This window comes from Scyliorhinus canicula, chromosome 15 (genome assembly GCF_902713615.1).
Source record: "Scyliorhinus canicula chromosome 15, sScyCan1.1, whole genome shotgun sequence".
Classification (NCBI taxonomy): domain Eukaryota; kingdom Metazoa; phylum Chordata; class Chondrichthyes; order Carcharhiniformes; family Scyliorhinidae; genus Scyliorhinus; species Scyliorhinus canicula.
Window position 1 is genome coordinate 140,558,879 of NC_052160.1, and position 24,815 is coordinate 140,583,693.

The following is a 24,815-nucleotide window of genomic DNA, read 5'->3' on the forward strand; positions in this document are numbered from 1 at the left end:
ATGGCATCCTTCTGGACTTTAGGGATTCTATAATTCGATGAAGAAACAATTTTCCTTCTGTTCCTTAAGTCTAACCAAATAGTATCACCATTCTTACTATCTCCTGACACTGTGGTATCTTTAAACAGGCTGAAGAATTTTTCTCTGTGGTTTTCTCAGTTTATTTCATGTTTAAATGAATTACCTGAATAAGAAAATGTCTATTATTTCCCCAAAGCTTATATTTTACTGAGGACGCCCTCCCTATTAAATACTTCAGGAATAAAATAATCACCCATTTTCGATAATCGACAATCCCTCTTTTTGAGTCCAGTTGAAAAATGATGACAACAGCAGTGAAATTCAAAGCTAAATTATCTGGGTAAGTTCCCTGCCAATACTCTTGTGGTGTCTAGGAATGTCACACGGGCTGCGTACAGTGGCTGATAGAAGAAGCTTCAATAATTCATATGCACAATGTTATCTGACTGCCTAGCCGGGGGAAGGGACATCGACCTTGTCCAATTCACAACACTTTATGGTCATCACTCTGCAATTCAGATGCCTGTTGAAATATTTACAGGCAGCAAAACCCCAGCTGCTCTCTCTCTCTCAGGTTAGTACCTGATTTAATAAGGGACGGTGTCTCACTCCAGTCACACAGAACCCCAGAGAAACGTCAAACACAAGTCCTCCTTTCTTGGTTCCCTAATTGTGATCTGACCGGTATTGCAAAGCAGGGGAAACGGAGGAGAGGGAGTTCTCAGGAGGCTTCTGTTGCATTCCCACCCCACGTTACTTAGACTGAGGCCAGAACAAGTATTAGATGTCCTAGGATGAATTTATTTGTCCCTTAGCTCAGCAGCAGAACAGATTATGAAAGAACCAGTGAGGGAGACATATGGTAAAAAGCCATGTGAGGGATTATAGATATAATTAGGTGGAATGTAGATAATTAGGTAGAATTCAGATATAATTATTGCATTACATTTTAGATATAATTGGAGCATTACATTTTAGGATTAAAGATTCTCTTAACATAAATAAATTGTCACTCTTTCTAAAAGCAGAGAAGAGTTAAAGTTTTGGTCCATAGAACACTGAACACAGAGAGTTATATCTGCTACACACAATAAAATCTACCTAAAAAGCTCTTTGCACACATGTTGCAAGGTACACATCGATACAATAAGGACAAAATATGCAAGTTGTGCCTATTTTATGATCCTGACAATATAGCTGTTTTTATTTTATTTAGAAATGATTTTTTTCCAATTAATGGGAAATTTAGCGTGGACAATCCATCACATCTTTGGGTTCTGGGGGCTGAAACCCACGCAGACATGGGGAGAATGTGCAAACTCCGCACGGACAGTGACCTAGGGCTGGGATCGAACACAGTTCTTCAGCACCGTACGCAGCAGTGCTAACTGGTTAGCATTGTTGCTTTATAGCGCCAGGGTCCCAGGTTCGATTCCCGGCTTGGGTCACTGTCTGCGCAGAGTCTGCACATTTTCCCAGACATAGGGAGAACGTGCAGACTCCACTGCGTGGGTTTCCTCCGGGTGCTCCGGTTTCCTCCCACAAGTCCCAAAAGATGTTCTGTTAGGTGAATTGGACATTCTGAATTCTCCCTCTGTGTACTCGAACAGGTGCCGGAGTGTGGCGACTAGGGGCTTTTCACAGTAACTTCATTGCAGTGTTTAGCACTGCTGCCTCACGGCGCCGAGGTCCCAGGTTCGATCGCAGCTTTGGGTCACGGCCCGTGTGGAGTTTGCACATTCTCCCTGTGTCTGCGTGGGTTTCACCCCCACAACCCAAAGATGTGCAGGGTAGGTGGATTGGCCATGCTAAATTGCCCCTTAATTGGATAAAATGAGTGAATTGGACACTCTAAATTTAAAAAAATTCATTGCAGTGTTATTGTAAGCCTACTTGTAACGATAAAGATTATTATATTATACAACCACTGCGCCACCGTGCCTCGCCGCCCGAACATAGCTATTTGTGAAAGATTTTTTTCTATTTTCTTCTTTTCCTCCCTGGCAATTCTGAACAGTTCAACCATTTGTTTTTGAAATAAATTTAGAGTACCCAATTATTTTTTTCCCATTAAGAGGCAATTTAGCGTGGCCAATCCACCTACCCTGCATATCTTTGGGTTGTGGGGATGAAATCACGCAAACGGGCAGCACGGTGGCCTAGTGGTTAGCACAACCGCCTCACGGCGCTGAGGTCCCAGGTTCGATCCCGGCTCTGGGTCACTGTCCGTGTGGAGTTTGCACATTCTCCCCGTGTCTGCTTGGGTTTCGCCCCCACAACCCAAAAATGTGCAGAGTAGGTGGATTGGCCACTCTAAATTGCCCCTTAATAGAAAAAATAATTGGGTAATCTAAATTTATTAAAAAGAAAATTTAAAAAAAAAAAAAAAAGAAATCACGCAAACACGGGGAGAATGTGCAAACGCCACACGATGTAGAGATGCCGGCGTTGGACATGGGGTGAGCACAGTAAGAAGTCTTACAACACCAGGTTAAAGTCCAACAGGTTTGTTTCAAACACGAGCTTTCGGAGCGCAGGTCCTTCTTCAGGTGACTGGAGAGGTATGATCCAGAAACATTTATATAGACAAAGTCAGCGATGCCGGACAGTGCTTAAAATGCGAGAATTTGCAGGTAATCAAATCATTACAGATCCAGAGAGAGGGATAATCACAGGTTAAAGAGGTGTGAATTGTCTCAAGCCAGAACAGTTGGTGGAATTTTGCAAGTCCAGGCTAGATGGTGGGGAGTGGATGTAATGCGACATGAATCCAAGATCCCGGTTGAGGCCGCACTCATGCGTGCGGAACTTAGCTATAAGTTTTTGCTCGGCAATTCTGCGTTGTCGCGTGTCCTGAAGGCTGCCTTGGAGAACGCTTACCCGGAGATCAGAGGCTGAATACCCTTGACTGCTGAAGTGTTCCCCGACTGGAAGGGAACATTCCTGCCTGGTGATTGTCGCACGATGCCCGTTCATTCGTTGTCGCAGTGTCTGCATGGTCTCGCCAATGTACCACGCTTCGGGGCATCCTTTCCTGCAGTGTATGAGGTAGACTACATTGATCGAGTCGCACGAGTATGTGCCGCGTACCTGGTGGGTGGTGTTTCCACGTGTAATGGTGGTATCCAAGTCGATGACCTGGCATGTCTTGCAGAGATTGCCCTGACAGGGTTGTGTGGTGTCGTGGTCGCTGTTCTGAAGGCTGGTTAATTTGTTGCAAACAATGGTTTGTTTGAGGTTGCGCGGTTGTTTGAAGGCCAGTAGTGGCGGTGTGGGCAGCACGGTGGCCTAGTGGTTAGCACAACCGCCTCACGGCGCTGAGGTCCCAGGTTCGATCCCGGCTCTGGGTCACTGTCCGTGTGGAGTTTGCACGTTCTCCCTGTGTCTGCGTGAGTTTCGCCCCCACAACCCAAAAATGTGCAGAGTAGGTGGATTGGCCACGCTAAATTGCCCCTTAATTGGAAAAAATAAGTGGCTAATCTAAATTTTAAAAAAAAGTAGTGGTGGTGTGGGGATGACCTTGGCAAGATGTTCATCTTCATTGGTGATGTGTTGAAGGCTGCGAAGAAGATGTCGTAGTTTCTCCGCCCCAGGAAAGTACTGGACGACGAAGGGTACTCTGTCAGTGGTGTCCTGTGTTTGTCTTCTGAGAAGGCCGGTGCGGTTTTTTGCTGTGGCGCGTTGGAACTGTCGATTGATGAGTCGAGCACCATATCCCGTTCGTACGAGGGCATCTATCAGCATCAGTAGGTGTCTGTTACGCTCCTCCTCGTCTGAGCAGATCCTGTGTATACGGAGGGCTTGTCCATAGGGGATGGCTTCTTTAATGTGTTTTGGGTGAAAGCTGGAGAAGTGGTGCATCGTGCGGTTGTCTGTGGGCTTGCGGTAAAGCGAAGTGCTGAGGTGACCGTCCTTGATGGAGATGAGTGTGTCCAAAAATGCAACTGAATTCCACACGGACAGTGACCCAGAGCCGGGATCGAACCTGGGACCTCGGTGCCGTGAGGCAGCAGTGCTAACCACTGTGCACCGTGATGCCCCAGTTCAACCATTTGTGCCGAATGAGTTTTTAAAATTTGTTCTTGGGATATGGGCATTGCTGGTCTGGGCTGGCATTTGATGCCCATCCCTATGACTATGCCACTCAGCACAGTGGCGCAGTGGTTAGCACTACTGCCTCACGGCTCTGAGTACCCGGGTTCGACCCCGGCCCCGGGTCACTTAGTGTTGAATTTGCACATTCTCCCCGTGTCTGCGTGGCTTTCAAGCCCAAAACAGAAAAAGATATGCAGGGCAGGTGAACTGGCCATGCTAAATTGCCCCTTAATTGGAAAAAAAACAATTGGGTACTGTCAATTTATTTTTTAAAAACTATTTCTGCCAGTGCATTCCTTGCATGTTCTGCTTTTATTTAAGGAACAAGTATTTTTAATCTCACAATAATCAGCTGCAAACCACTGCAGTCACTTTCAGTGAGCATGACATTATAATAAAATAGATTTAATTAGAAGGACTCTTATGTTCAGTCTCAAATTATGTGATGTGCCTCCTTGACACGTTTTTAAATTTCTGTATGGGGAAGAAGAAGCAGTGCAACAGGTGACACTGAGGCCCAGAGAGACAGGGACACACCTGGAAGGGGAGCCCAGGGCACGCCCGGAACTCTGTTCCGTGCTGGTGTTTCCCGGCGCGGGGACGGTAATGGCAGCGACACGGTCTCTGCGGCCCTGGTGTCCCCGTGAAGCGCTTCCCCTCCCGACACAAGATGGCGGCTCCCAAGAAAGGCGAGGCGGCCTGTCCGCGCGGCCTGGGCGACCTGCTGAGAGCGGCCTGGGCCCTGGCCACCGACAGGAGCGACTTCAGGAGGTGAGGGCAGCCCGACTGGAGCCACACACACCGGGGATAGCACCCCCGTCCCCATGGCAACAGGATGTTCGGCTGTGGTGGGCGTCATGAATCCGCCACTGCCCCCCTCCTCCCCGTGTGTGCCCCCCCCCTCCTCCCCGTGTGTGCCCCCCCCTCCTCCCCGTGTGTGTCCCCCTCCTCCCCGTGTGTGTCCCCCCCCTCCCCGTGTGTGCCCCCCTCCTCCCCGTGTGTGCCCCCCCCCCCCCCCCGTGTGTGCCCCCCCCTCCTCCCCGTGTGTGCCCCCCCCTCCACCCCGTGTGTGCCCCCCCCCTCCACCCCGTGTGTGCCCCCCCCTCCTCCCCGTGTGTGCCCCCCTCCTCCCCTGTGTGCCCCCCCCTCCTCCCCCTGTGTGCCCCCCTCCTCCCCCTGTGTGCCCCCCTCCTCCCCCTGTGTGCCCCCCTCCTCCCCCTGTGTGCCCCCCTCCTCCCCCTGTGTGCCCCCCCCATCCTCCCATGACCGGTGTGCCCCCCTCCTCCCCCTGTGTGCCCCCCCTCCGCTCCCTGGTGTCCCCCCTCCTCTCCCTGTGTGCCCCCCTCCCTCCCCCCCCTGTGTCCGTGCCCCCTCTCCTCCCCCTCGTGTGCCCCCCTCCTCCCCCTGTGTGCCCCCCTCCTCCCCCTGTGGGCGCCCCCCCCTCCCCCTGTGTGCCCCCCTCCTCCCCTGTGTGCCCCCCTCCTCCCCCCGTGTGCCCCCCTCCTCCCCCTGTGTGCCCCCCCTTCCTCCACCGGGTGCCCCCCCCTCCTACCCCTTGTGTGCACCCCCTCCTCCCCCTGGTGTGCCCCCCCTCCCTCCCCGTGGGTTCCCCACCCTCCCCGCGCGTGTGTGTCCCACCCTCCCCGCGCGTGTGTGTCCCACCCGCCCCGCGCGCGTGTGTGTGTGTGTGTGTCCCACCCTCCCCCTCCAATGGTAACTAATTACAGCTTGTATTTTCCTTTTCTTTTTTAATAGGAACTTGATCGTAAACCTTGGGTTGTTTGCTGCAGGCGTTTACATTGCCCGAAACCTATCGGACATTGATTTGATGGCACCTCAGCCTGTGGCATAAATGTGATCAGGGTAAGTCGTGCAGCAGGATGCTGAAGTGTTACTTGGATTGAATCTTCTGAACTCTGCTCAAGGTTCGTGAGTGAAACCTTTATAGCGAGCATTGCTGACCGTGGATAGTACGGTAGCCAAGCTCTATAATCACTTGCCCTGACAAATTGATATGCTGTCCCTGGCAGGCTGTTCATGGGTTAGAATCAAGAACGAGATCTCACGCTGACTTCTCTTACCCTGTTCGACAATACGTGATGTGGAGTTTGCACGTTGTCCCTGGGTCTGCGTGGGTTTCCTCCGGGTGGTCCGGTTTCCTCCCACAGTCTAAAGATGTGCATGTTAGGCGGATTGGCCACGCTAAATTGCCCCTTAGTGTCCAAAGGTTAGGTGGGGTTACAGGGGATTGGGCCTAGGTTGGTGCAGATTCCATGGGCGACTCCATGGGTGGAATGGCCTCCTTCTGCAGTATAGACATTCTATGATTCGTTGAGGAAGTGGGCACAAATCTGGCAAATGAATATAATGCAGGAAAATGTGAAGCTGTTCACTTTAGCAGGATGAATAAAGAAGCAGAGCATTACTTAGAGGGAGTACGATTGCAGAATTCCAAGTTGCAGAGTGATCTAAGCTTTGGTGGGCGAGTCACATTGTACACGGGTACAACATAGAACATTACAGCGCAGTACAGGCCCTTTGGCCGTCAATGTTGCGCAGACGTGTGAAACGACTCTAAAGCCCATCTACACTATTCCCTTATCATCCATATGTTTATCCAATGATTCAATGCCCTTAATGTTGGCGAGTCCACTACTGTTGCAGGCAGGTTATTCCACGACCTTACTACTGAGTAAAGAACCTAACTCTGACATCTGTCCTATATCTATCTCCCCTCAATTTAAAGCTATTCACCCTTGTGCTAGCCATCACCATCTGAGGAAAAAGACTCTCGCTGCCCACCCGATCTAATCCTCTGATCATCTTGTATGCCTCAATTACGTCACGTCTTAACCTTCTTCTCTCTAACGAAAACAGCCTGAAGTCCCTCAGCCTTTCCTCATAAGATCTTCCCTCCATACCAGGCAACATTCTGATAAATCGCCTCTGCACCCTTTCCAATGCTTCCACATCCTTCCTATAATGCGGAACTGCACGCAATACTCCAAATGCGTCCGCACCAGAGTTTTGTACAGCTGCAACATGACCTCATGGCTCTGAAACTCAATCCCTCTGCCAAGAAAAGCTAACACACCGTACGCCTTCTTAACAACCCTATCAAGCTGGGTGGCAATTCTCAGGGATCTATGTACATGGACACCAAGATCTCTCTGCTCATCCACACTACCAAGAATCTCACCATTAGCCCAGTACTCTGTCTTCCTGTTACTCCTTCCAAAATGAATCACCTCACACTTTTCTGCATTAAACTCCATTTGCCACTTCTCAGCCCAGCTCTGTAGCTTATCTATGTCCCTCTGTAACCTGCAACATCCTTCCGCACCAACTTTAGTGTCATCTGCAAATTTACTCACCCATCCTTCTACGCCCTCCTTTAGGTCATTTATAAAAATGACAAACAGCAGTGGCCCCAAAACAGATCCTTGTGTACACCACTGGTAACTGATCTCCAGGCTGAACATTTCCCATCAACCACCACCCTCTGTCTTCTTACAGCGAGCCAATTTCTGATCCAAACTGCTAAATCACCCTGAATCCCAAGCCTCCGTATTTTCTGCAATAGCCTACCGTGGGGAACCTTATCAAACACTTTACTGAAATCCATATACACCACATCAACTGCTTTACCCTCGTCCACCTGTTTCGCCACCTTCACAAAGAACTCAATAAGTTTTGTGAGGCACGACCCACCCTTCACAAAACCGTGTTGACTATCCCTAATCAAATTATTCCTTCTAGATTATTATAAATCCTATCTCTTATTAACCTTTCTAAGACTTTGCCCACAACAGAAGTAAGGCTCACTGGTCTATAGTTACCGGGGTTGTCTCTACTCGCCTTCTTGAACAAGAGGACAACATTTGCTATCCTCCAGTCTTCTGGCACTATTCCTGTAGACAATGTCAACATAAAGATCAAAGCCAAAGGCTCAGCAATCTCCTCCCTAGCTACCCAGAGAATCCTAGGACAAATCCCATCCAGCCCAGGGGACTTATCTATTTTCACTCTGTCCAGAATTGCTAACACATCCTCCTTCTGAACCTCAAGCCCTACTAGTCTAGTAGCCTGTATCTCGGTATTCTCTACAACATTGTCTTCTTCCTGCGTGAATACTGACGGAAAATATTAATTTAGCACCTCTATCTCCTTGGCCTCCACGCACAACTTCCCACTACTGTCCTTGACTGGCCCTACTCTTACCCTAGTCATTCTTTTATTCCTGACATACCTATGCAAAGCTTTAGGGTTATCCTTGATCCTACCTGCCAAAGACTTCTCATGTCTCCTCCTAGCTCTTCTTAGCTCTCTCTTTAGGTCCTTCCTAGCTAACTTGTAACTCTCGGGCACCCTAACTGAACCTTCACGTCTCATCTTTACATGAGCCTCCTTCTTCCTCTTGACAAGTGTTTCAACCACTTTAGTAAACCACGATTCCCTCGCTCGACCACTTCCTCCCTGCCTGACTAGTACATACTTATCAAGGACACGCAGTAGCTGTTCCATGAAAGAGCTCCATATTTCAATTGTGCCCATCCCCTGCAGTTTCCTTTCCCATCCTATGCATCCTAAGTCTTGCCTAATTGCGTCATAATTGCCTTTCTCCCAGCTATAACTCTTGTCCTGCGGTATATTGCTATCCCTTTCCATCGCGAAAGTAAACGTAACTGAATTGTGGTTACTATCCCAAAGTGCTCACCTACCTCCAAATCTAGCACCTGTCCTGGTTCATTACCCAGTACCAAATCCAATGTGGCCTCGCCTCTTGTTGGCCTATCTACATACTGTGCCAGGAAACCCTCCTGCACACATTGGACAAAAACGGACCCATCTAAAGTACTCAATCTATAGCGTTTCCAGTCAATATTTGGAAAGTTAAAGTCCCCCATAACAACTACCCCGTTACTTTCGCTCCTATCCAGAATCATCTTTGCAATCCTTTCCTCTACATCTCTGAAACTTTTCGGAGGCCGATAGAAAACTCCCAACAGGGTGACCTCTCCTTTCCTGTTTCTAACCTCAGCCCATACTATCTCAGTAGATGAGTCCTCATCAAATGTCCTTTCTGCCACCGTAATACTGTCCTTGACTAACAATGCCACCCCTCCCCCTCTTTTACCACCTTTCCTGAGCTTACTGAAATATCTAAACCCCGGAACCTGCAACAACCATTCCTGTCCCTGCTCTAGCCATGTCTCCGAAATGGCCACAACATCGAAGTCCCAGGTACCAACCCATGCTGCAAGTTCACCCACCATATTCCGGATGCTCCTGGCGTTGAAGTAGACACACTTTAAACCACCTTCCTGCCGGTACACTCCTGCAACCTTGAAACCTTACTCATGACCTCACTACTCTCAACCTCCTGTATACTGGAGCAACAATTCAGGTTCCTAACCTCCTGCTGAATTAGTTTAAACCCTCCCAAAGAGCATTAGCAAATTTCTCCCCCAGGATATTGTTAACCCTGTGGTCGAGGTGCAGACCATCCCGTTTGTAGAGGTCCCTCCTACCCCAGAATGAGCCCCAATTATCCAGGTATCTGAAACCCTCCTTCCTGCACCATACCTGTAGCCACGTGTTCAACTGCTCTCTCTCCCTATTCCTCGTCTCATTAGCACATGGCACGGGTAACAACCCAGAGATAATAACTGTTTGTTCTAGCTCTAAGTTTCCACCCTAGCTCCCTGAATTCCTGCCTTACATCCCTATCCCTTTTCCCCCCTATGTCGTTGGTGCCTATGTGGACCACGACTTGGGGCTGCTCCCCCTCCCCCTTAAGGATCCCGAAAACATGATCCGAGACATCGCGGTCCCTGGCACCTGGGAAGCAACACACCAACTGCGAGTCTCGTTCCCACAGAACCTCCTATCTATCCCCCTAACTATGGAGTCTCCAATGACTAATGCTCTACTCCTCTCCCCATTTTCCTTCTGAGCAACAGGACAGACTCTGTGCCAGAGACCTGAACCCCATGGCTTACCCCTGGTAAGTCGTCCCCCCCCCCCCCCCCCCCCCCCCCAAAACCAGTATCCAAAGCGGTATAGTTGTTACTAAGGGGAATGACCACAGGGGATCCCTGTACTGACTGCTTCCTCCCAGCCCCTCTCACTGTCACCCATCTATCTTCAGTCTTCGGAGTAACTACATCCCTGAAGCTTCTATCTTTGACCACCTCTGCCTCCCGAATGATCCGAAGTTCATCCAACTCCAGCTCCAGTTCCCTAACATGGTTTCTGAGGAGCTGGAGATGGGTGCACTTCCCACAGATGGAATCAGCAGGGATACTGACGGCGTCCTTCACCTCAAACATTCTGAACAAGCACTGTCCTTTATTGTGCGAGGAATCAAATCTAAATGTAAGGATGTTGTGTTTCAGTTTTCTCATTCAAGGAAGGATATGAAAGCGTTTGTGGTTCAGAGGTTTATTAGATTGATACCTGGAATATGCTGGCTGTCATGAGGGATGGTTGGAAATGCTAGGCTTCTTTCCACTGGAGAATAGAAAATTGAGGGGTGACTTAATTGAAGAAGGTAAGATCCTGAACGGCCTTGACAAGGTGAACGTGGAAATGACCTTTCCCCTTATGGGTGAGTTCAGAGCTCGGGGACACTGGTTTAAAATTAGAGGTTGCCCTTTTAAAAAAACAAAAAACAAAATTTAGAGTGTCCAATTCGTTTTTTTTTTCCAGTTAAAGTACAATTTAGCGTGGCCATTTCACCTATTCTGCACATCGTTTTTGGGTCGTTTGGGGATGAAACCCACACTGACATGGGGAGAATGTGCAAACCACACGGACAGTGACCCAGGACCTGGATCGAACCCGGGTCCTTGGTGCCATAAGACAGCAGGGCTAACCACTGCGCCACCGAGCTGCCCCTAAGGGTTGCCTTTTTAGGACAGAGATGAGGAGAATTGGCTTCTCTGAGGGCTGTGCAACTTTGGAACTCTGCCTCAGAAGGCGCTGGACGTCATTGAATATTTTGACGGTGGAGGTGGAGAGATTGTTCTTAGGCAAGGGAACCAAAGGTTATTGGGGGGTGATGGGAAATGTGCGATTCGAAACACAAACACATCACCCGCGATCTTATTGAATGGCGGAGCAGGGTCGATGGGCCAAATGGCCTATACCCACTCCTATTTTGTACGCTGTCTGAATTTGCTTCCATATGAAAATTGATATTTCAGGATTCAAGAGTGGTTGCATGAGATTTGTGTTCACCCTGAAATTTAAGTTTCAGGAAGACCCCCAGATGTGAGATGGTTCCCACCTAACTCTGCTTGCAGTTATTTCCATGTCTTTTTTTTTATTTAGATTTTTTTTTTCCAATTAAGGGGCAATTTAACGTGGCCAATCCACCTACCCGGCACATCTTTGGGCTGTGGGAGGGATCCCTCGCAGACACTGGGAGAAAGTGCAAACTCCACACAGACAGTCACCCACTGGAATCGAACCTGGGTCCCTGGCACTGTGAGGCAGCAATGCTAACCACTGTGCTACACTACTGCACACAATACTCTAGCTATGATGTAACCAGCATTTTATACAGTTCCAGCATAACCTTCCTGCTCTTAAACTCTCTGCCTCGGCTAATAAAATACTATATGCCTTCTCAACCACCTGCCCTGCTACCTTAAGGCACCAGTGTACATGCACAACAATGTCCCTCTGATCATTGGTGCTTCCCAAGGTCCTGCCGTTCATCATGTATTCCCTTCTCTTGTTGGTCCTGCCTAAGTGCATCACCTCACATTTATCCGGATTAAATTCAATTAGCCACTGACCAGCTCATCTGTATTCTTCTGTAATCTAATTCTATCCTCACTTTTCACCACCCCACCACTTTTCGTATCATCTGCAAACTTGCTGATCAAATCTCCTACATTTAAGTCTAAATCATTTATATTACCCACAAACAGCAAGGACTCCACTGGACACAGGCTTCCAGTCAGAAAAAAAACCCCGACCATCACCCTCTGCTTCCTCCCACTCAGCCAATTCGGGATCCAATTTGCCAAATTTCCTTGGATCCCATGGGGATCCTTATCAAAAGCCTTGCTGAAGTCAAAGTAAACTACGTCAAATGCACTGCCCTCATCTACACAGCTGGTCAATCAAGTTGGTCAGACGTAACCTCCCCTCAACAAAACCATGTTGACTATTCTTGACCACACACACTCTCTCTCTCTCTCTCTCACACACACACACACACACACACACACACACACACACTCTCGCTCTCTCTCTCTCTCTCACACACTCTCTCACTCTCACACACACACTCTCTCTCTCTCTCTCTCTCACACACACACACACACACACACACACACACACACACTCGCTCTCTCTCTCTCTCTCACACACACACACACACACACACACACACACACACACTCTCGCTCTCTCTCTCTCTCTCACACACTCTCTCACTCTCACACACACACTCTCTCTCTCTCTCTCTCTCTCTCACACACACACACATGCTCTCTCGCTCTCTCTCTCTCACACACACACTCGCTCTCTCTCTCTCACACACGCTCTCACTCTCTCACTCTCACTCTCACTCTCACTCACACACACACACACACTCTCGCTCTCTCTCTCTCTCTCTCTCTCTCTCACACACACTCTCACTCTCTCACTCTCACACACACACTCTCACTCTCTCACTCTCACACACACACACACACACTCTCGCTCTCTCTCTCTCTCTCTCACACACACTCTCACTCTCACACACGCTCTCACTCTCTCACTCTCACTCTCACTCACACACACACACACACACACACACATTGACTATCCAATCCTCTGGCACCTCTCCCGTAGCCAGAGATGAATTGAAAATTATTGCCAGTGCTCCTGCTACAGTATTTCCTCCCTTGTTTCATTCAACAGTGAGTTGAATGGACAGTGTCCCATGGCCGGGATTCGAACCCAGGTCCTCAGTGCCGTAGGCAGCAATACTAACCACTGTGCCACCTACCACCCCATTAGTAATAAATGATGTAACTTTTTTATTGCTTGGAATTCTTCCTGATGTCTTCTGTGCTATTTTGCAGATGCTGGGAATCTCGTAATAGCTGGCGGTCCACCATGAACATCGCTGTGCTGTAACCTTTCTCTGCTGTGATCAAAACCACTGCTACACAGATGCACGGCAGCTGTGGTCTTACAGACACGGAAAGCAAATTGATGTGCAGAATTAACTGGCTTCATAAATTACTTAAATATGTACAAATGTTCAAATCCTAATAACAATAAATTTGGAACACATTCCTGCATCTTCAGTTATTTCTATATTTAAATTTAGAGTACCCAATTCATTTTTTCCAATTTAGGGGCAATTTAGCGTGGCCAATCCACCTACCCTGCACATCTTTGGATTGTGGGGGCGAAACCCACACAAACACGGGGAGAATGCACAAACTCCACACGGACAGTGACCCAGAGCCGGGATTGAACCTGGGACCTCGGCACCAGAGTGTCGTTGAGAATGTGAAGCGAGGGTTAATAGCCAGAAAGAGCCAGGTGGAACATCACGAATTAAAAGAATATGTTATTGAAGCCATTGAAGGATGTTCAAGGTAAGGGAGTGTGACTATAAGCCAAACAGCCTTGAGAAACAAGGCGAATGGCCGGATGATGAGATATGAAATATGGGGGCCGCTTGCAATTATAGCTAACATTTACTAATTAAGCTAAAACTGCTACATTATCATGTGCCAATAGATAACCTCAATATCTACCTCAATGTCTGTAAAATTATGTATTGAAAATATGACAACAAATTAACCATGTACTAAACATTTGGTAAAAACAAGCTGTAATCTGTACTGGAGGCAAGCTCAAGTGAATGTAAGAGACAACCCCTTAAAAAAACATATAAAAGAAGGGTGTTTTGAGCAAGACTTTGGCACTCTCAGAGAGGTGTTTCTTTGGAATACCTAGAGAGCGGCCCCGATCGCAATAAAGAATATTCTGAAGTACGGACGTGTTCGAGATAGTTTCTTCCGGACTGAGAGACAAGTGAATTAGACACGCATTCACATGGTGACTTGGGGATTTTCACACTAACTTCATTGTAGTGTTAATGTAAGCCTACTTGCTAATGTAGGCCTACTTGTGACACTAATAAAGATTATTATTCTGGCTGTTTCCATGGCACTCTGGGGAAATCTAATTCAGTCTTGCTGATTCCATTCGAAATAACCTGAGTTTATTTCACTTGCTGGATGGGCTCTGGGCTGAAAGGTTGACGAGTTGGATTATTATCTCACGCTGGACCACTTTGTCTAGAAATTTGAACGGGAACGCTGTTTATGGGAGCGATTTGATCCATTTTCTTGAACGATATGGGACGTTGGTTAACCTGGGAAACCAGAACAGATTTCCTATGCTAATCAAATCTGTAAATGAATAAAGACAATTGTGTCAACAAGGTAATTGTCCCCACTTTACAAGAAAGAATGCGGCAAAAATAATTGACATTTTTTTTTAAGTGCCACATGCCAAATGGTCTGTCTGATGGTTCAGTCTGGCCCGTGACTTGCTTTTTAAAAAAAACACAAATTTAGCATTTAGTTCAACTGGAGGTCCCTCACACCAATAGCTAGGAATCTCTTCACTCTCGACTGTGCAGTATTGAAGGTTCGGTTATTGACTATTCTTGGACCTGGGACAGAATTCCATGTGACACTGACAGTTCTCATGGCTTACTGGTTGAAAAGCACTGCCCTATAGTTCTAGCTCAAGTTTTTGTCTATCAAGCCTTGAATATTTAATTACTTAGCCTCCACAACTCTCTGGGGCTGAGAAGTCCCAAGCGTCATGGCCCTCAGAAGAAATTTAGCATCTGTCTCGAATGGATGACCGCCCCACAGTTCTAGATTTCCTACACAAGAGGAAAGACCCCTCGGAATCAGACATTTCAGTAAAATTACCTCTAAACTCCACTGAGTGTAAGCCCAACTTACTCAACCTTTCCTCACAAGACGTCTTCATTCCAGTGAGCCTTCTCCCTGCTTAAATAAGGTGACCAAAACCGAACAGAGGTGCGGTCTCTCCAACGCCTTGTACAGTTGTAGCAAGGATGTGCTACTTTGATCTATTCCCCCTGAAATAAAGGCCAACATTCCATTTGCCTTCCTAATTACTTGCTCTTATCTGTACGCTAATTTTGTTTTATTTACAAGGGCACCCACATCTCTCCGTGCTGAAATATTCATTTCTATTCTTTCTGTCAAGTGGGTAAACTCATCACATTATACTCCCATCTGCCATGTTTTTCATGGTCGCTTAACCTATCTATTGCCCTTTTGTGAACTAGTTCTTCTCACAAGCTGCTGACCTACCTTGGCCCCTTCAGCCAAGTCAGGAATATAGGGTGCAATCTTCTGATAAATTGTCAGTGCTGGTTTTAGCAAGAAAGCCAGTGTTACTCTCCAGCTGCACAGTCCAGTTTTCTCTCCACATTCTCTGGCACTCTTGTTTCTGCCGTCACTCCAGCGGGGACAGTGCCTGATGGAACCATCGACACCAGCTCCACAAGAGATCAGGGCGCCATCTTTAAAGGATGCCTCAATCGGTGCTAACTCCCCCCCCCCCCCGCCCCATTTCCCAAGTGACCCCCACCCTCCACACACATGAGGGGAAGCCCTTCCAAATGGGTCTTGCCAGAGGTCCTGTCCCAGGGACCTACCTTTGCATCCTCGGCAGATCCCCTCAACTGCTTCCCAATTTTGAAGTACCTGTGGTAAACCTCGGCACGGTATGAATATTCAGTGAGGGGAGAACATATGGCGGGAAGCCTTTTCATTATATTTAAATTTATTACAATTTATTGAAATTAGGTCCCCACCCTCATTATGACACCAGTGAGGGACATGGAACACCGGAAGAGATCCCGCCGGCGAGAATCTCGTTTTCCGACTGTCATGAGATTTTGGGCCCATGTTACTGTTTATGCTGATGGCTAACGCTGGCTCAAAATCACTCCCATAGACTCCCGCACTGATCCTTGTGCCACCACGAGTTCACATGCCAATCAGCCAATTCTCTATCCATGCTAATATAACACCACAATAGCTCCTATTTTGTCCATCATATTTTTTTAAATATAAATTTAGAGAATCTGTTTTTTTTTTCTAATTAAGGGGCAATTTAACATGGTCAATCCACCTACCCTGCACATCTTTAGGTTGTGGGGGTGAACACTGTGGGGGGCCACACTGTGCACCATATCTAATTCCTTTTGGAAACCCAAATACATTGCACCTACTGCAAGCCTTTTATCCACCCAACCTGTCAAACATGATTTCCATTCCATAAAATAATTCTCTAAATGTCATGTCTTCGTTAATAATGGATTCCAGCATATTCCCAATGATTTTACTGCTTTGTCCCATTAGTTTTTCTCTAGTGATAATGATTATTTTAAGTTCCTCCCTGATTTTCTATTATTGGGGTGCTTTTAGTGCCTGACACAAGTACATAAAAACTAGGAGCAGAATCGGCAATTCACCTTTTGAGCCTGCTCAGCCATTCAGTACGATCATGACTGATCTCATCCCGACTCTCCTGCCTGCTCCCAATAATCCTTCAATCCCACTACTAATTAAAAACCTATCTCCTCAAATTTGTTTAGCGTTCTGATGTCTGGGATAGAGAATTTCACAGATCCACAGCCCTTTTAAATGGAACAATTCCTCATTTGTTTTAAATCCGCCAACCCCCCCCCCCCGAAGCCTAAAACCCTAACCTCTCACGTCCAACAAGGAACTCAGAAATGGACCAAGGAACTCAAAAATGGACTGAGGAGAGCTAGAAGGGGGCATGTATAAGCCCTGGCGGGAAGGATTAGGGAAAACCCCAAGGCGTTCTACACTTATGTGAGAAATAAGATGATCAGAGTGAGAGTAGGGCTGATCAGGGATAGTGGAGGGAACTTGTGCCTAGAGTCTGAGGAGATGCAGGAGGCCCTAAATGAATATTTTGCTTCAGTATTCACTCGAGAGAGGGACCTTGTTGCTCATGAGAACAGTGTGAACCAGGTTAATAGACTTGAACAGGTTGATATTAAGGAGGATGTGCTGGGCCTGACGGGATATACCCAAGGTTATTACAGAAAGCAAGGGAGGAGATTGCTGCACCGTTGGCGATGATCTTTGCATCCTCACTCTCCATTGGAGTAGTACCGGATGATTGGAGGGAGGTGAATGTTGTTCCCCTATTCAAGAAAGGTAATAGGGAAATCCCTGGGAATTACTGACCCATCAGTCTTACGTCTGTGGTGAGCACAATATTGGAAAGAATTCTGAGAGATAGGATTTATGATTATTTAGAAAAACATAGTTTGATTAAAGATAGTCAGCATGGCTTTGTGAGGGGCAGGTCATGCCTCACTGAATTCTTTGAGGATGTGACGAGACACATTGATGAAGGTCGGGCAGTGGATGTGGTGTATATGGATTTCAGTAAGGCATTTGAGAAGGTTTTCCATGGTAGGCTCATTCAGAAAGTTGGGGTCATGGGATACAGGGAAATTTGGCTGTCTGGATACAGAGTTGGCTGGCCAAAAGAAGACAGTGAGTGGTAGTGAATGGAAAGTATTCCGCCTGGAGGTTGGTGACCAGTGGTGTCCCGCAAGGATCTGTTCTGGGACCTCTGCTCTTTGTGGTTTTTAAAAAAAATAATTTTTATTGGAATTTTTTGAAAATTATATAGCAACAGAACAATAATAACAATAATAAACACCCCCAGCACCCGTAACAACACATGTAACAAACCCCCCCCAAACTCTTTGTGGTTTTTATAAATGATTTGGATGAGGAAGTGGAAGGGTGGGTTAGTAAGTTTGCCGATGAAGACAAAGGTTGGGGGAGTTGTAGATAGTGTTGAGGGTTGTTGCAGGTTACAACAGGACATTGACCCGGGAGTGCAGGAGGCGAAAGAGGCCGGTGTTCTGGCCTTTGCGTCCCTAGTAGCCCGGCGGAGGATTCTTCTTCAGTGGAAGGATGTGAGGCCCCCAAGCGTGGAGGCCTGGGTCAACGATATGGCGGGGTTTATTAAATTGGAGAGAGTGAAATTTGCCCTAAGTGCAGGGGTTTTTCAGGAGATGGCAACCATTCCTAGATCTCCTGGCAGAACGGTAAAAACAAAAGGTCAGCAGCAGCAGCAACGCGGAGGGGGGGGGGGGGTTGTCTCTTTGTTTTTGTTTTGGGTTGAATATCTGTTTTTTGCCAATGACGGGCGTTAATTTATTGTTTCTCTTTTGTATTTATGGTGGGGGGGGGGGTTCTGTTTTTTTTTGTTCTTAGAATTTTCTGTTATTGTTTTCTTTTTTGTGAAAATTTGAATAAAAATTATTTTTTTAAAAAAACAACAGGACATTGACAGGATGCAGAGCTGGGCTGAGAAGTAACAGATGGAGTTCAACCGTGATAAATGTGAAGTGATTCATTTTGGAAGGTCGAATTTGAATGCTGAATACAGGGTTAAAGGCAGGATTCTTGGAAGTGTGGAGGAACAGAGGGATCTTGGGGTCCACGTACATAGATCCCTCAAAGTTGCCACCCAGGTTGATAGGGTTGTTAAGAAAGTGTATGGTGTGTTGGCTTTCATTAACAGGGGGATTGAGTTTAAGAGCCACGAGGTTTTGCTGCAGCTTTATAAAACACTGGTTAGACCACACTTGGAATATTGTGTCCAGTTCTGGTCACCTCATTGTTGGAAGGATGTGGATGCTTTGGAGAGGCATGGATAGAGTGGATAGCCAGACTTTTCCCCAGGGTGGAAATGGCTGTCACGAGGGGACATAATTTTAAGGTGATTGGAGGAAGGTACAGGGGAGATGTCAGAGGTAGGTTCTTTACACAGAGTGGTGGGTGTGTGGAATGCACTGCCAGCAGAGGTGGTGGAGTCAGAGTCATTAGGGACATTTAAGCGACTCTTAGACAGGCACATGGACAGCAGTAAATTGAAGGGGTGTAGGTTAGGTTGATCTTTGATTAGGATAAATGATCGGCACAACATCGTGGGCTGAAGGGTCTGTACTGTGCTCTACTGATCTATGTTCTAAGCAGAATCATCTGCTCGACATCTACCCTTCCGATCCCCTTTAGCATTTTACATACCTCAATTAGGTCTGTTATTCTTCTAAACTCCAGGAAGAATAGGCCTAAACATCTCAATCCTATCTTCAGAAGAAAAATCCTTCATCCGTGGGATAATTCTAGTGAACCTTCTCTGAACTGCCTCTAATGCATTTACATCCTTCCTCAAGGGGACCAAAACGGTGAGCAGATACGGTCTCATCAATGCCCTGTACAGTTGCAACAGGACTTCTCTGCTTTTATCCTCTATTCCATTTGCAACAAATGTCAAAATTCCGTTTGCCTTCTACCGAGGTAGGAAATTTAAAATGGAGCGTGTTCCTAAATGCTACCCAGCGATCGTTGTATGGAGTATGCATATCGACGGAAGTGAAGATGACAGGATGGGGAGCCTTCAGTTGGCCTCACTCATCCAAATTAACACGAGGGACGAGACGGCATTCAATTTCCGATCTAGTGGCTGGGCATCAGATTTCTCGAAAGGAGGGTTTTAATTTGACATGTATTTGAGCTATGGCCGTTTCCCTAGCAAGGATTACCCAACTCTGCTGCGTTTCTTCAAACTGAACCATTGTATTGATTAATGTTTCTAGGCAAAAGTTCTATGTATTCTTCTCCATGATTCGTGATTCCATGCAATAAAGAGAACTTAAAATCTAATTCCCAAATTATAGTTGTTGATAAAATGAAGGATAACGTATGAAGCTAGAAGTAGGCCTCTGCTAACATCGCAGAAGAATTTAGATAATGCAGCAGAAAAATAGGGAAACCATAACCACAATTGTCGAGATAAGAGGAGACAATCAGAATAAAGTATTTAAAGAGAGTCATTGCATTACTGTTTTATTCTAAAGTTGTACTCTTTATTTTTCTTTATTAGGAACTTTAACTTACAAAACAATAGATGTAGAAAGACAAAAGCTTAGAAAAATCATTTCTATTTAAAAAAAAAATCAAATCACAGGATATGAAATCCAGATTGGTTGACATAGCAAGACAGTACAGGAATGGACCCTGATTCAATGTGCCGTACTCATTAATACCAAACCACATTTGCTAACACATGAACAAAGTGCCCTAATCTAACATTTAAAACCTGCTACTGAACATCCAACATAACAATACAATTCGCGAGCGGCTCCAGCCACACTCCTTGCTACCACATGCCTTCAATGAATTCATGGCACTAGCTAGAAAAACTTAAACAACAAAAAAAAGAAACATGCATGTGCTTCAAACAAAAAAAAAACAATGGACCATTCTCGAGCCCCATTTACACAGGCAGTTTATAGCATATTGTACCTTTGTCAGCTAAACGAGGTTTGAAATAGACGGATAAAAAAAAAATAAAAGCATTATTTTGTGATGTCGCCCGAACCTTTTAACCCTGTCCGAACTTTATGCACTTTAAAACTCTACTGTAATTTAATATTGCAGAGCAGGTTTTTGGTCATATATATTTATAAATTTTAAAGAATGCACTCCTGTGCAGTCCTGCACAGATTTGAGTATTTACTGTGCAACTTCACAGTGGTAACTTCATGTCTGCAAAGTCAGGTCTCTAATTTCAGAAGGTTGGCAACCGACGCTCTTCAACTTTTAGCGGGAAGGAAAATGGCTGGAGAATCCTTTTGGGGTTGTGGGGAAATCAGTGCCCCTAAGCTCTGTACGTAGGGAAGAGGAACCCCAAGCTTTTATTTGACCATTAATGAAGCCACAGGAACAGGTACAGGGCCCATACAGAGAATTTTAAAAACGTTATTGACAGAGCACTTTCGTAATAGATGCACTTGTTTGTTTTTGTACGGCATAATGAACGCCCTTTGTAGCTTTCAAAATAATCCTCAATTATGCACATCTTATAGAATCATAGAATTTACAGTGCAGAAGGAGGCCATTTGGCCCGAGTCTGCACCGGCCCTTAGAAAGATCACCCTAGCTAAGCCCACATCTCCACCCCATCCCCATAACCCCACCCACCCTTTTTGGACACTAAGGGGTAATTTAGCATGGCCAATCCACCGAACCTGCACATCTTTGGACTGGGAAAGGAAACCAGAGCACCCGGAGGAAACCCACGCAGACATGAGGAGAACATGCAGACTCCACACAGACAGTGACCCAAGCCAGGAATCAAAGCTGGCACGCTGGAGCTGTGAAGCAACTGTGCTAACCACTGTGCTACTGTGCCGCCCTTAAACTCCTGAATGTTTCCTTACAGTACTTGCACAATTTCCATCTTCAAAGTCTAGATACAAGCCACTGTCTTCAGTCCTGACTACACTGTGTATCTCCATCATCCATACCTGATGTGGTAGGCTAGGGTGACAATTTTGGAAAGGCAGATTGCTGCTCCACTGTCTGAGACCAAACTGAATCAAATCACTTGTTTTAGCCATTGGGATTTTCATTTAATACTCAAAAGAGGTAACTTTGCAATGGCGTTACCCCAATCCCCTCCTCTGGACATTCTTGCCTGTGTAACTGGGGCTTTCCACATGCAAGGCAGTAAACGTTAGGAGGCAATTTGATCACTACCCCCTTTCGGACCTGGTAACAATAGGCCTGAGTAAATTTTGTTTTTATAAAAAAACAAAAACATAAAAGAAACTGGACTTTTTTTTAAAAAAAACAATCTTCATCAATATATTACATTATGAAGTTCACAAAAATGTACACTAGTATATATGTGTTTATTTTCTTAAAATCTGCTGGTAAGAACAGTTTGCATTCACAGACACAACGCGCAGTCAGCACCACCACAGTATTGTGTTGTTTGAATCCAGAAGATGGCAGTTCTTGTAATCAAGTAGTAGGGTGACACTAGGGTTTTCACTGTAAAAACTGTACCTTTTCAGTCTAATACCTGCTCACCTCAGCTGCCATATTTTTAAGAGTGCAAGTGCATGCGAGTTCAAGAAGAGAAATTACAACATACAACAATATAACGTATAAAAACCTGTTACAATTTCCTTTGTACCAATTATTTTAGTGTTCATGACAATGGAGACATTTAAATAAAACATTCAAAATTTGAAACCATCTACAAGCAGGCTGCAATATACGGGGGGGGGGGGGGGGGGGGGGGGAGAGAGAGAGAGAGAGAGAGAGAGAGAGAAAGAGGAGACATGTCCAGATCAATAAGCACAAGGGGTGAAACTAGCTTCTCCTATAGGCCAAGCTGAACAGCAAAGAAATGCAACTGAAGATTTATTTTATACAAAGTGGGCAATGTGAAACCAAAATGTGTTTTGTAGACGTACCGACTTTTAATTTGCAATTGTTATGAAGGTCGAGCAAATGGCTGCTGCAAAGGGACTTGTAATCTAACGAGTGGGGATTTAATTGGTGAATAGCGCTGTGCAACGTTGGTTATACAGGTTATACACGGCTAAGGACCAGAAGCTACTGGGTCTTTTTAAAACATCCGGGCCACGATAGAGGATATATTCACAAGATTTTGTTTTAAACGGGAAGGAAGTAAATCTCCAATGCAACTACTTGCAGATGAGCGCAGGAGATTGAATTGAAGGTGCAGCCATCATGAACTGTATTCAGAAATACAGACCCCAAGTGGGAGAACCCTAGATTCCTCATGAGAGTCGCTGCAGAAGATAATTCACTGAATAAAGAGCAATGCCAGCTTGTTATTTGTGAACACTCATGGAGTAACACTGGAGCAACATTGGAGCAGACCCATCTGTATGTGTGGGTGTATGTGTTCTCTATCAGAGGTAGGTGCATGTCATTAGAAACATTATGCAAGTGACTTTAATAGAGGATTGGGGTGGGGGGGAGACGAGGAAATATTTTAAATCAAGTTAAATGAAAAAGCCCTAAATTCTCACAGTCACCAGTTATATTTCTATATTTGTATCATTGTTCAGAGACAGTATATTTTATAAACGAGATTGAATTTCTAAAGCACACTGCTGACATCTTGTGACAGCAATTATAAATGACAACTTTTGTGCCAATAAAGTGGACTGCTTCTCCAGTTTGCTACTGTGGATTCAGTATTCCTGTTTATTGGAGCTTCACTCTTGTTTTGCTGTGTTTCAACACTTTCCCAAAAGATCTCCTAAAATCTCATGCGTCAAAGCCAAGGATCACAAGCGTCTTGTTTTTTTCCTTGTATACTGCCCAATCATTTAGGCAGCATAAGAGGAGTCAGGAATGAAACAGGACTGTTTAGTCCATCCAACTAATTTCTTTAGTATATTAACTTGGCTCTCGCTAATCCAATTGTATTTTGAAAAACATCAAATTTGTTTCTATTACTTTGTTTGATAAATGATTCCCAAAATGTAATTATGCTTCTGCATCTGTTCTAGGTTATTCCTGATTACTCCTGACAATTCAAAGTTATTTTTATCCTTATAAAAATGAATTATCCAATGATTTGAATTAAACAACCTATATAACACAACTTGACAATCAGAGTTAACATTTTGGAATAACTCAGAATTTGAAATAGCAACATCTCATTAAACCCAGACCGTATCTTTTTCAAAATTTCCTGATTGTAACCATTCCCTCCCTTCCCAGCCACAGGTTAAGATGGCAGGTGAGTGGTACTAGCACCACCTTCCCACACTTTATCTTAATTTGCCTTTATTCTGAAACGGGAAGGTTACCTGCCTCAGGGCAGTGAGGGCTTAATTTAAGTGGCGAATTTCCATTCCAATCTGGCAAACAGCATCCTGCCCACGGGAGGCCAAGGTAACGTTTCCCCCCTGCTTTTTAAAAAAGGTTACTCTTGCGCCAACAGGTGAAGGCGTGTTCCTCAAGGCTCCACCAGGATCCTTTGGGCATCTAAAGAGGGGCAATAAGCAGTGATTATGGGAGTAGGAAGTTGTAGAGCACCATAGACTGGTTAGATGAGTGGGCAAAACTCTTTGCAGATGCGAGTTCAACTTGGGCACGTAAAAGATATTCCATATTGGACCCAAGAAATAAACTCTTGGGGATATTTCCTGCATGACTGTCGAAGAGCAAAGATTTGTGTGCTTGAACTCAAAAATATTTTTAAAAACTAGGTCTAAAAAGTAATAAAAAATTCAATTAAAGTTATGTTTATTGCAGAGCCTTAGTCAAACTCCAACTGAAGAACTGCATTGAGTTTTGAGCAGCTCACCTTAGGCTATATTGGATTTGGTGCAGGCTTACCAGGGCGAGACTAAAAGGATACAATTCTGAGGACAGGTTGCATAAACCTGACTTGTATTCACCTGAGTAGAAGGATTGAGAGATGATCCGCTTGTGGTAACATGTCAGAAGGATTTGAGAGTGTAGACATGGAGAAACTATTTCCTCTGGTAGGGAAATCAGGAACTTGCATTTATATTAGCACCTTTAACGAAGCAAAACACATCAGGACGCTTCACAGGGACATAATCGAGCAATGGGCAAGGATGGGGAAATGTTAGGTCAGGTGACCAAAAAGTAAGGAACATCTTACAAAGGGTGAAATCCTGAGCGGTTTAGGGAGGGAATTCCAGAGTTTAAGAATCGCAAAGGCACCGCTGGCAATGGTGGGGCACAGGAAATCGGATGCAGAAAGTG

The 24,815-nt window shown here is 45.7% G+C and overlaps 1 protein-coding gene across 1 annotated transcript; it reads left to right on the top strand.

Annotated features, from left to right (window-relative positions):
* The first annotated feature begins 4,693 nt into the window (after window positions 1-4,693).
* On the top strand, window positions 4,694-13,414 carry tomm6 (translocase of outer mitochondrial membrane 6 homolog (yeast)). The gene is made up of 3 exons (XM_038820981.1): window positions 4,694-4,887; window positions 5,872-5,979; window positions 13,200-13,414. Exons 1-2 carry the CDS (start codon window positions 4,787-4,789, stop codon window positions 5,966-5,968), a joined length of 198 nt encoding a protein of 65 aa, XP_038676909.1. The 5' UTR covers window positions 4,694-4,786; the 3' UTR covers window positions 5,969-5,979; window positions 13,200-13,414.
* The last annotated feature ends 11,401 nt before the right edge of the window (window positions 13,415-24,815 follow it).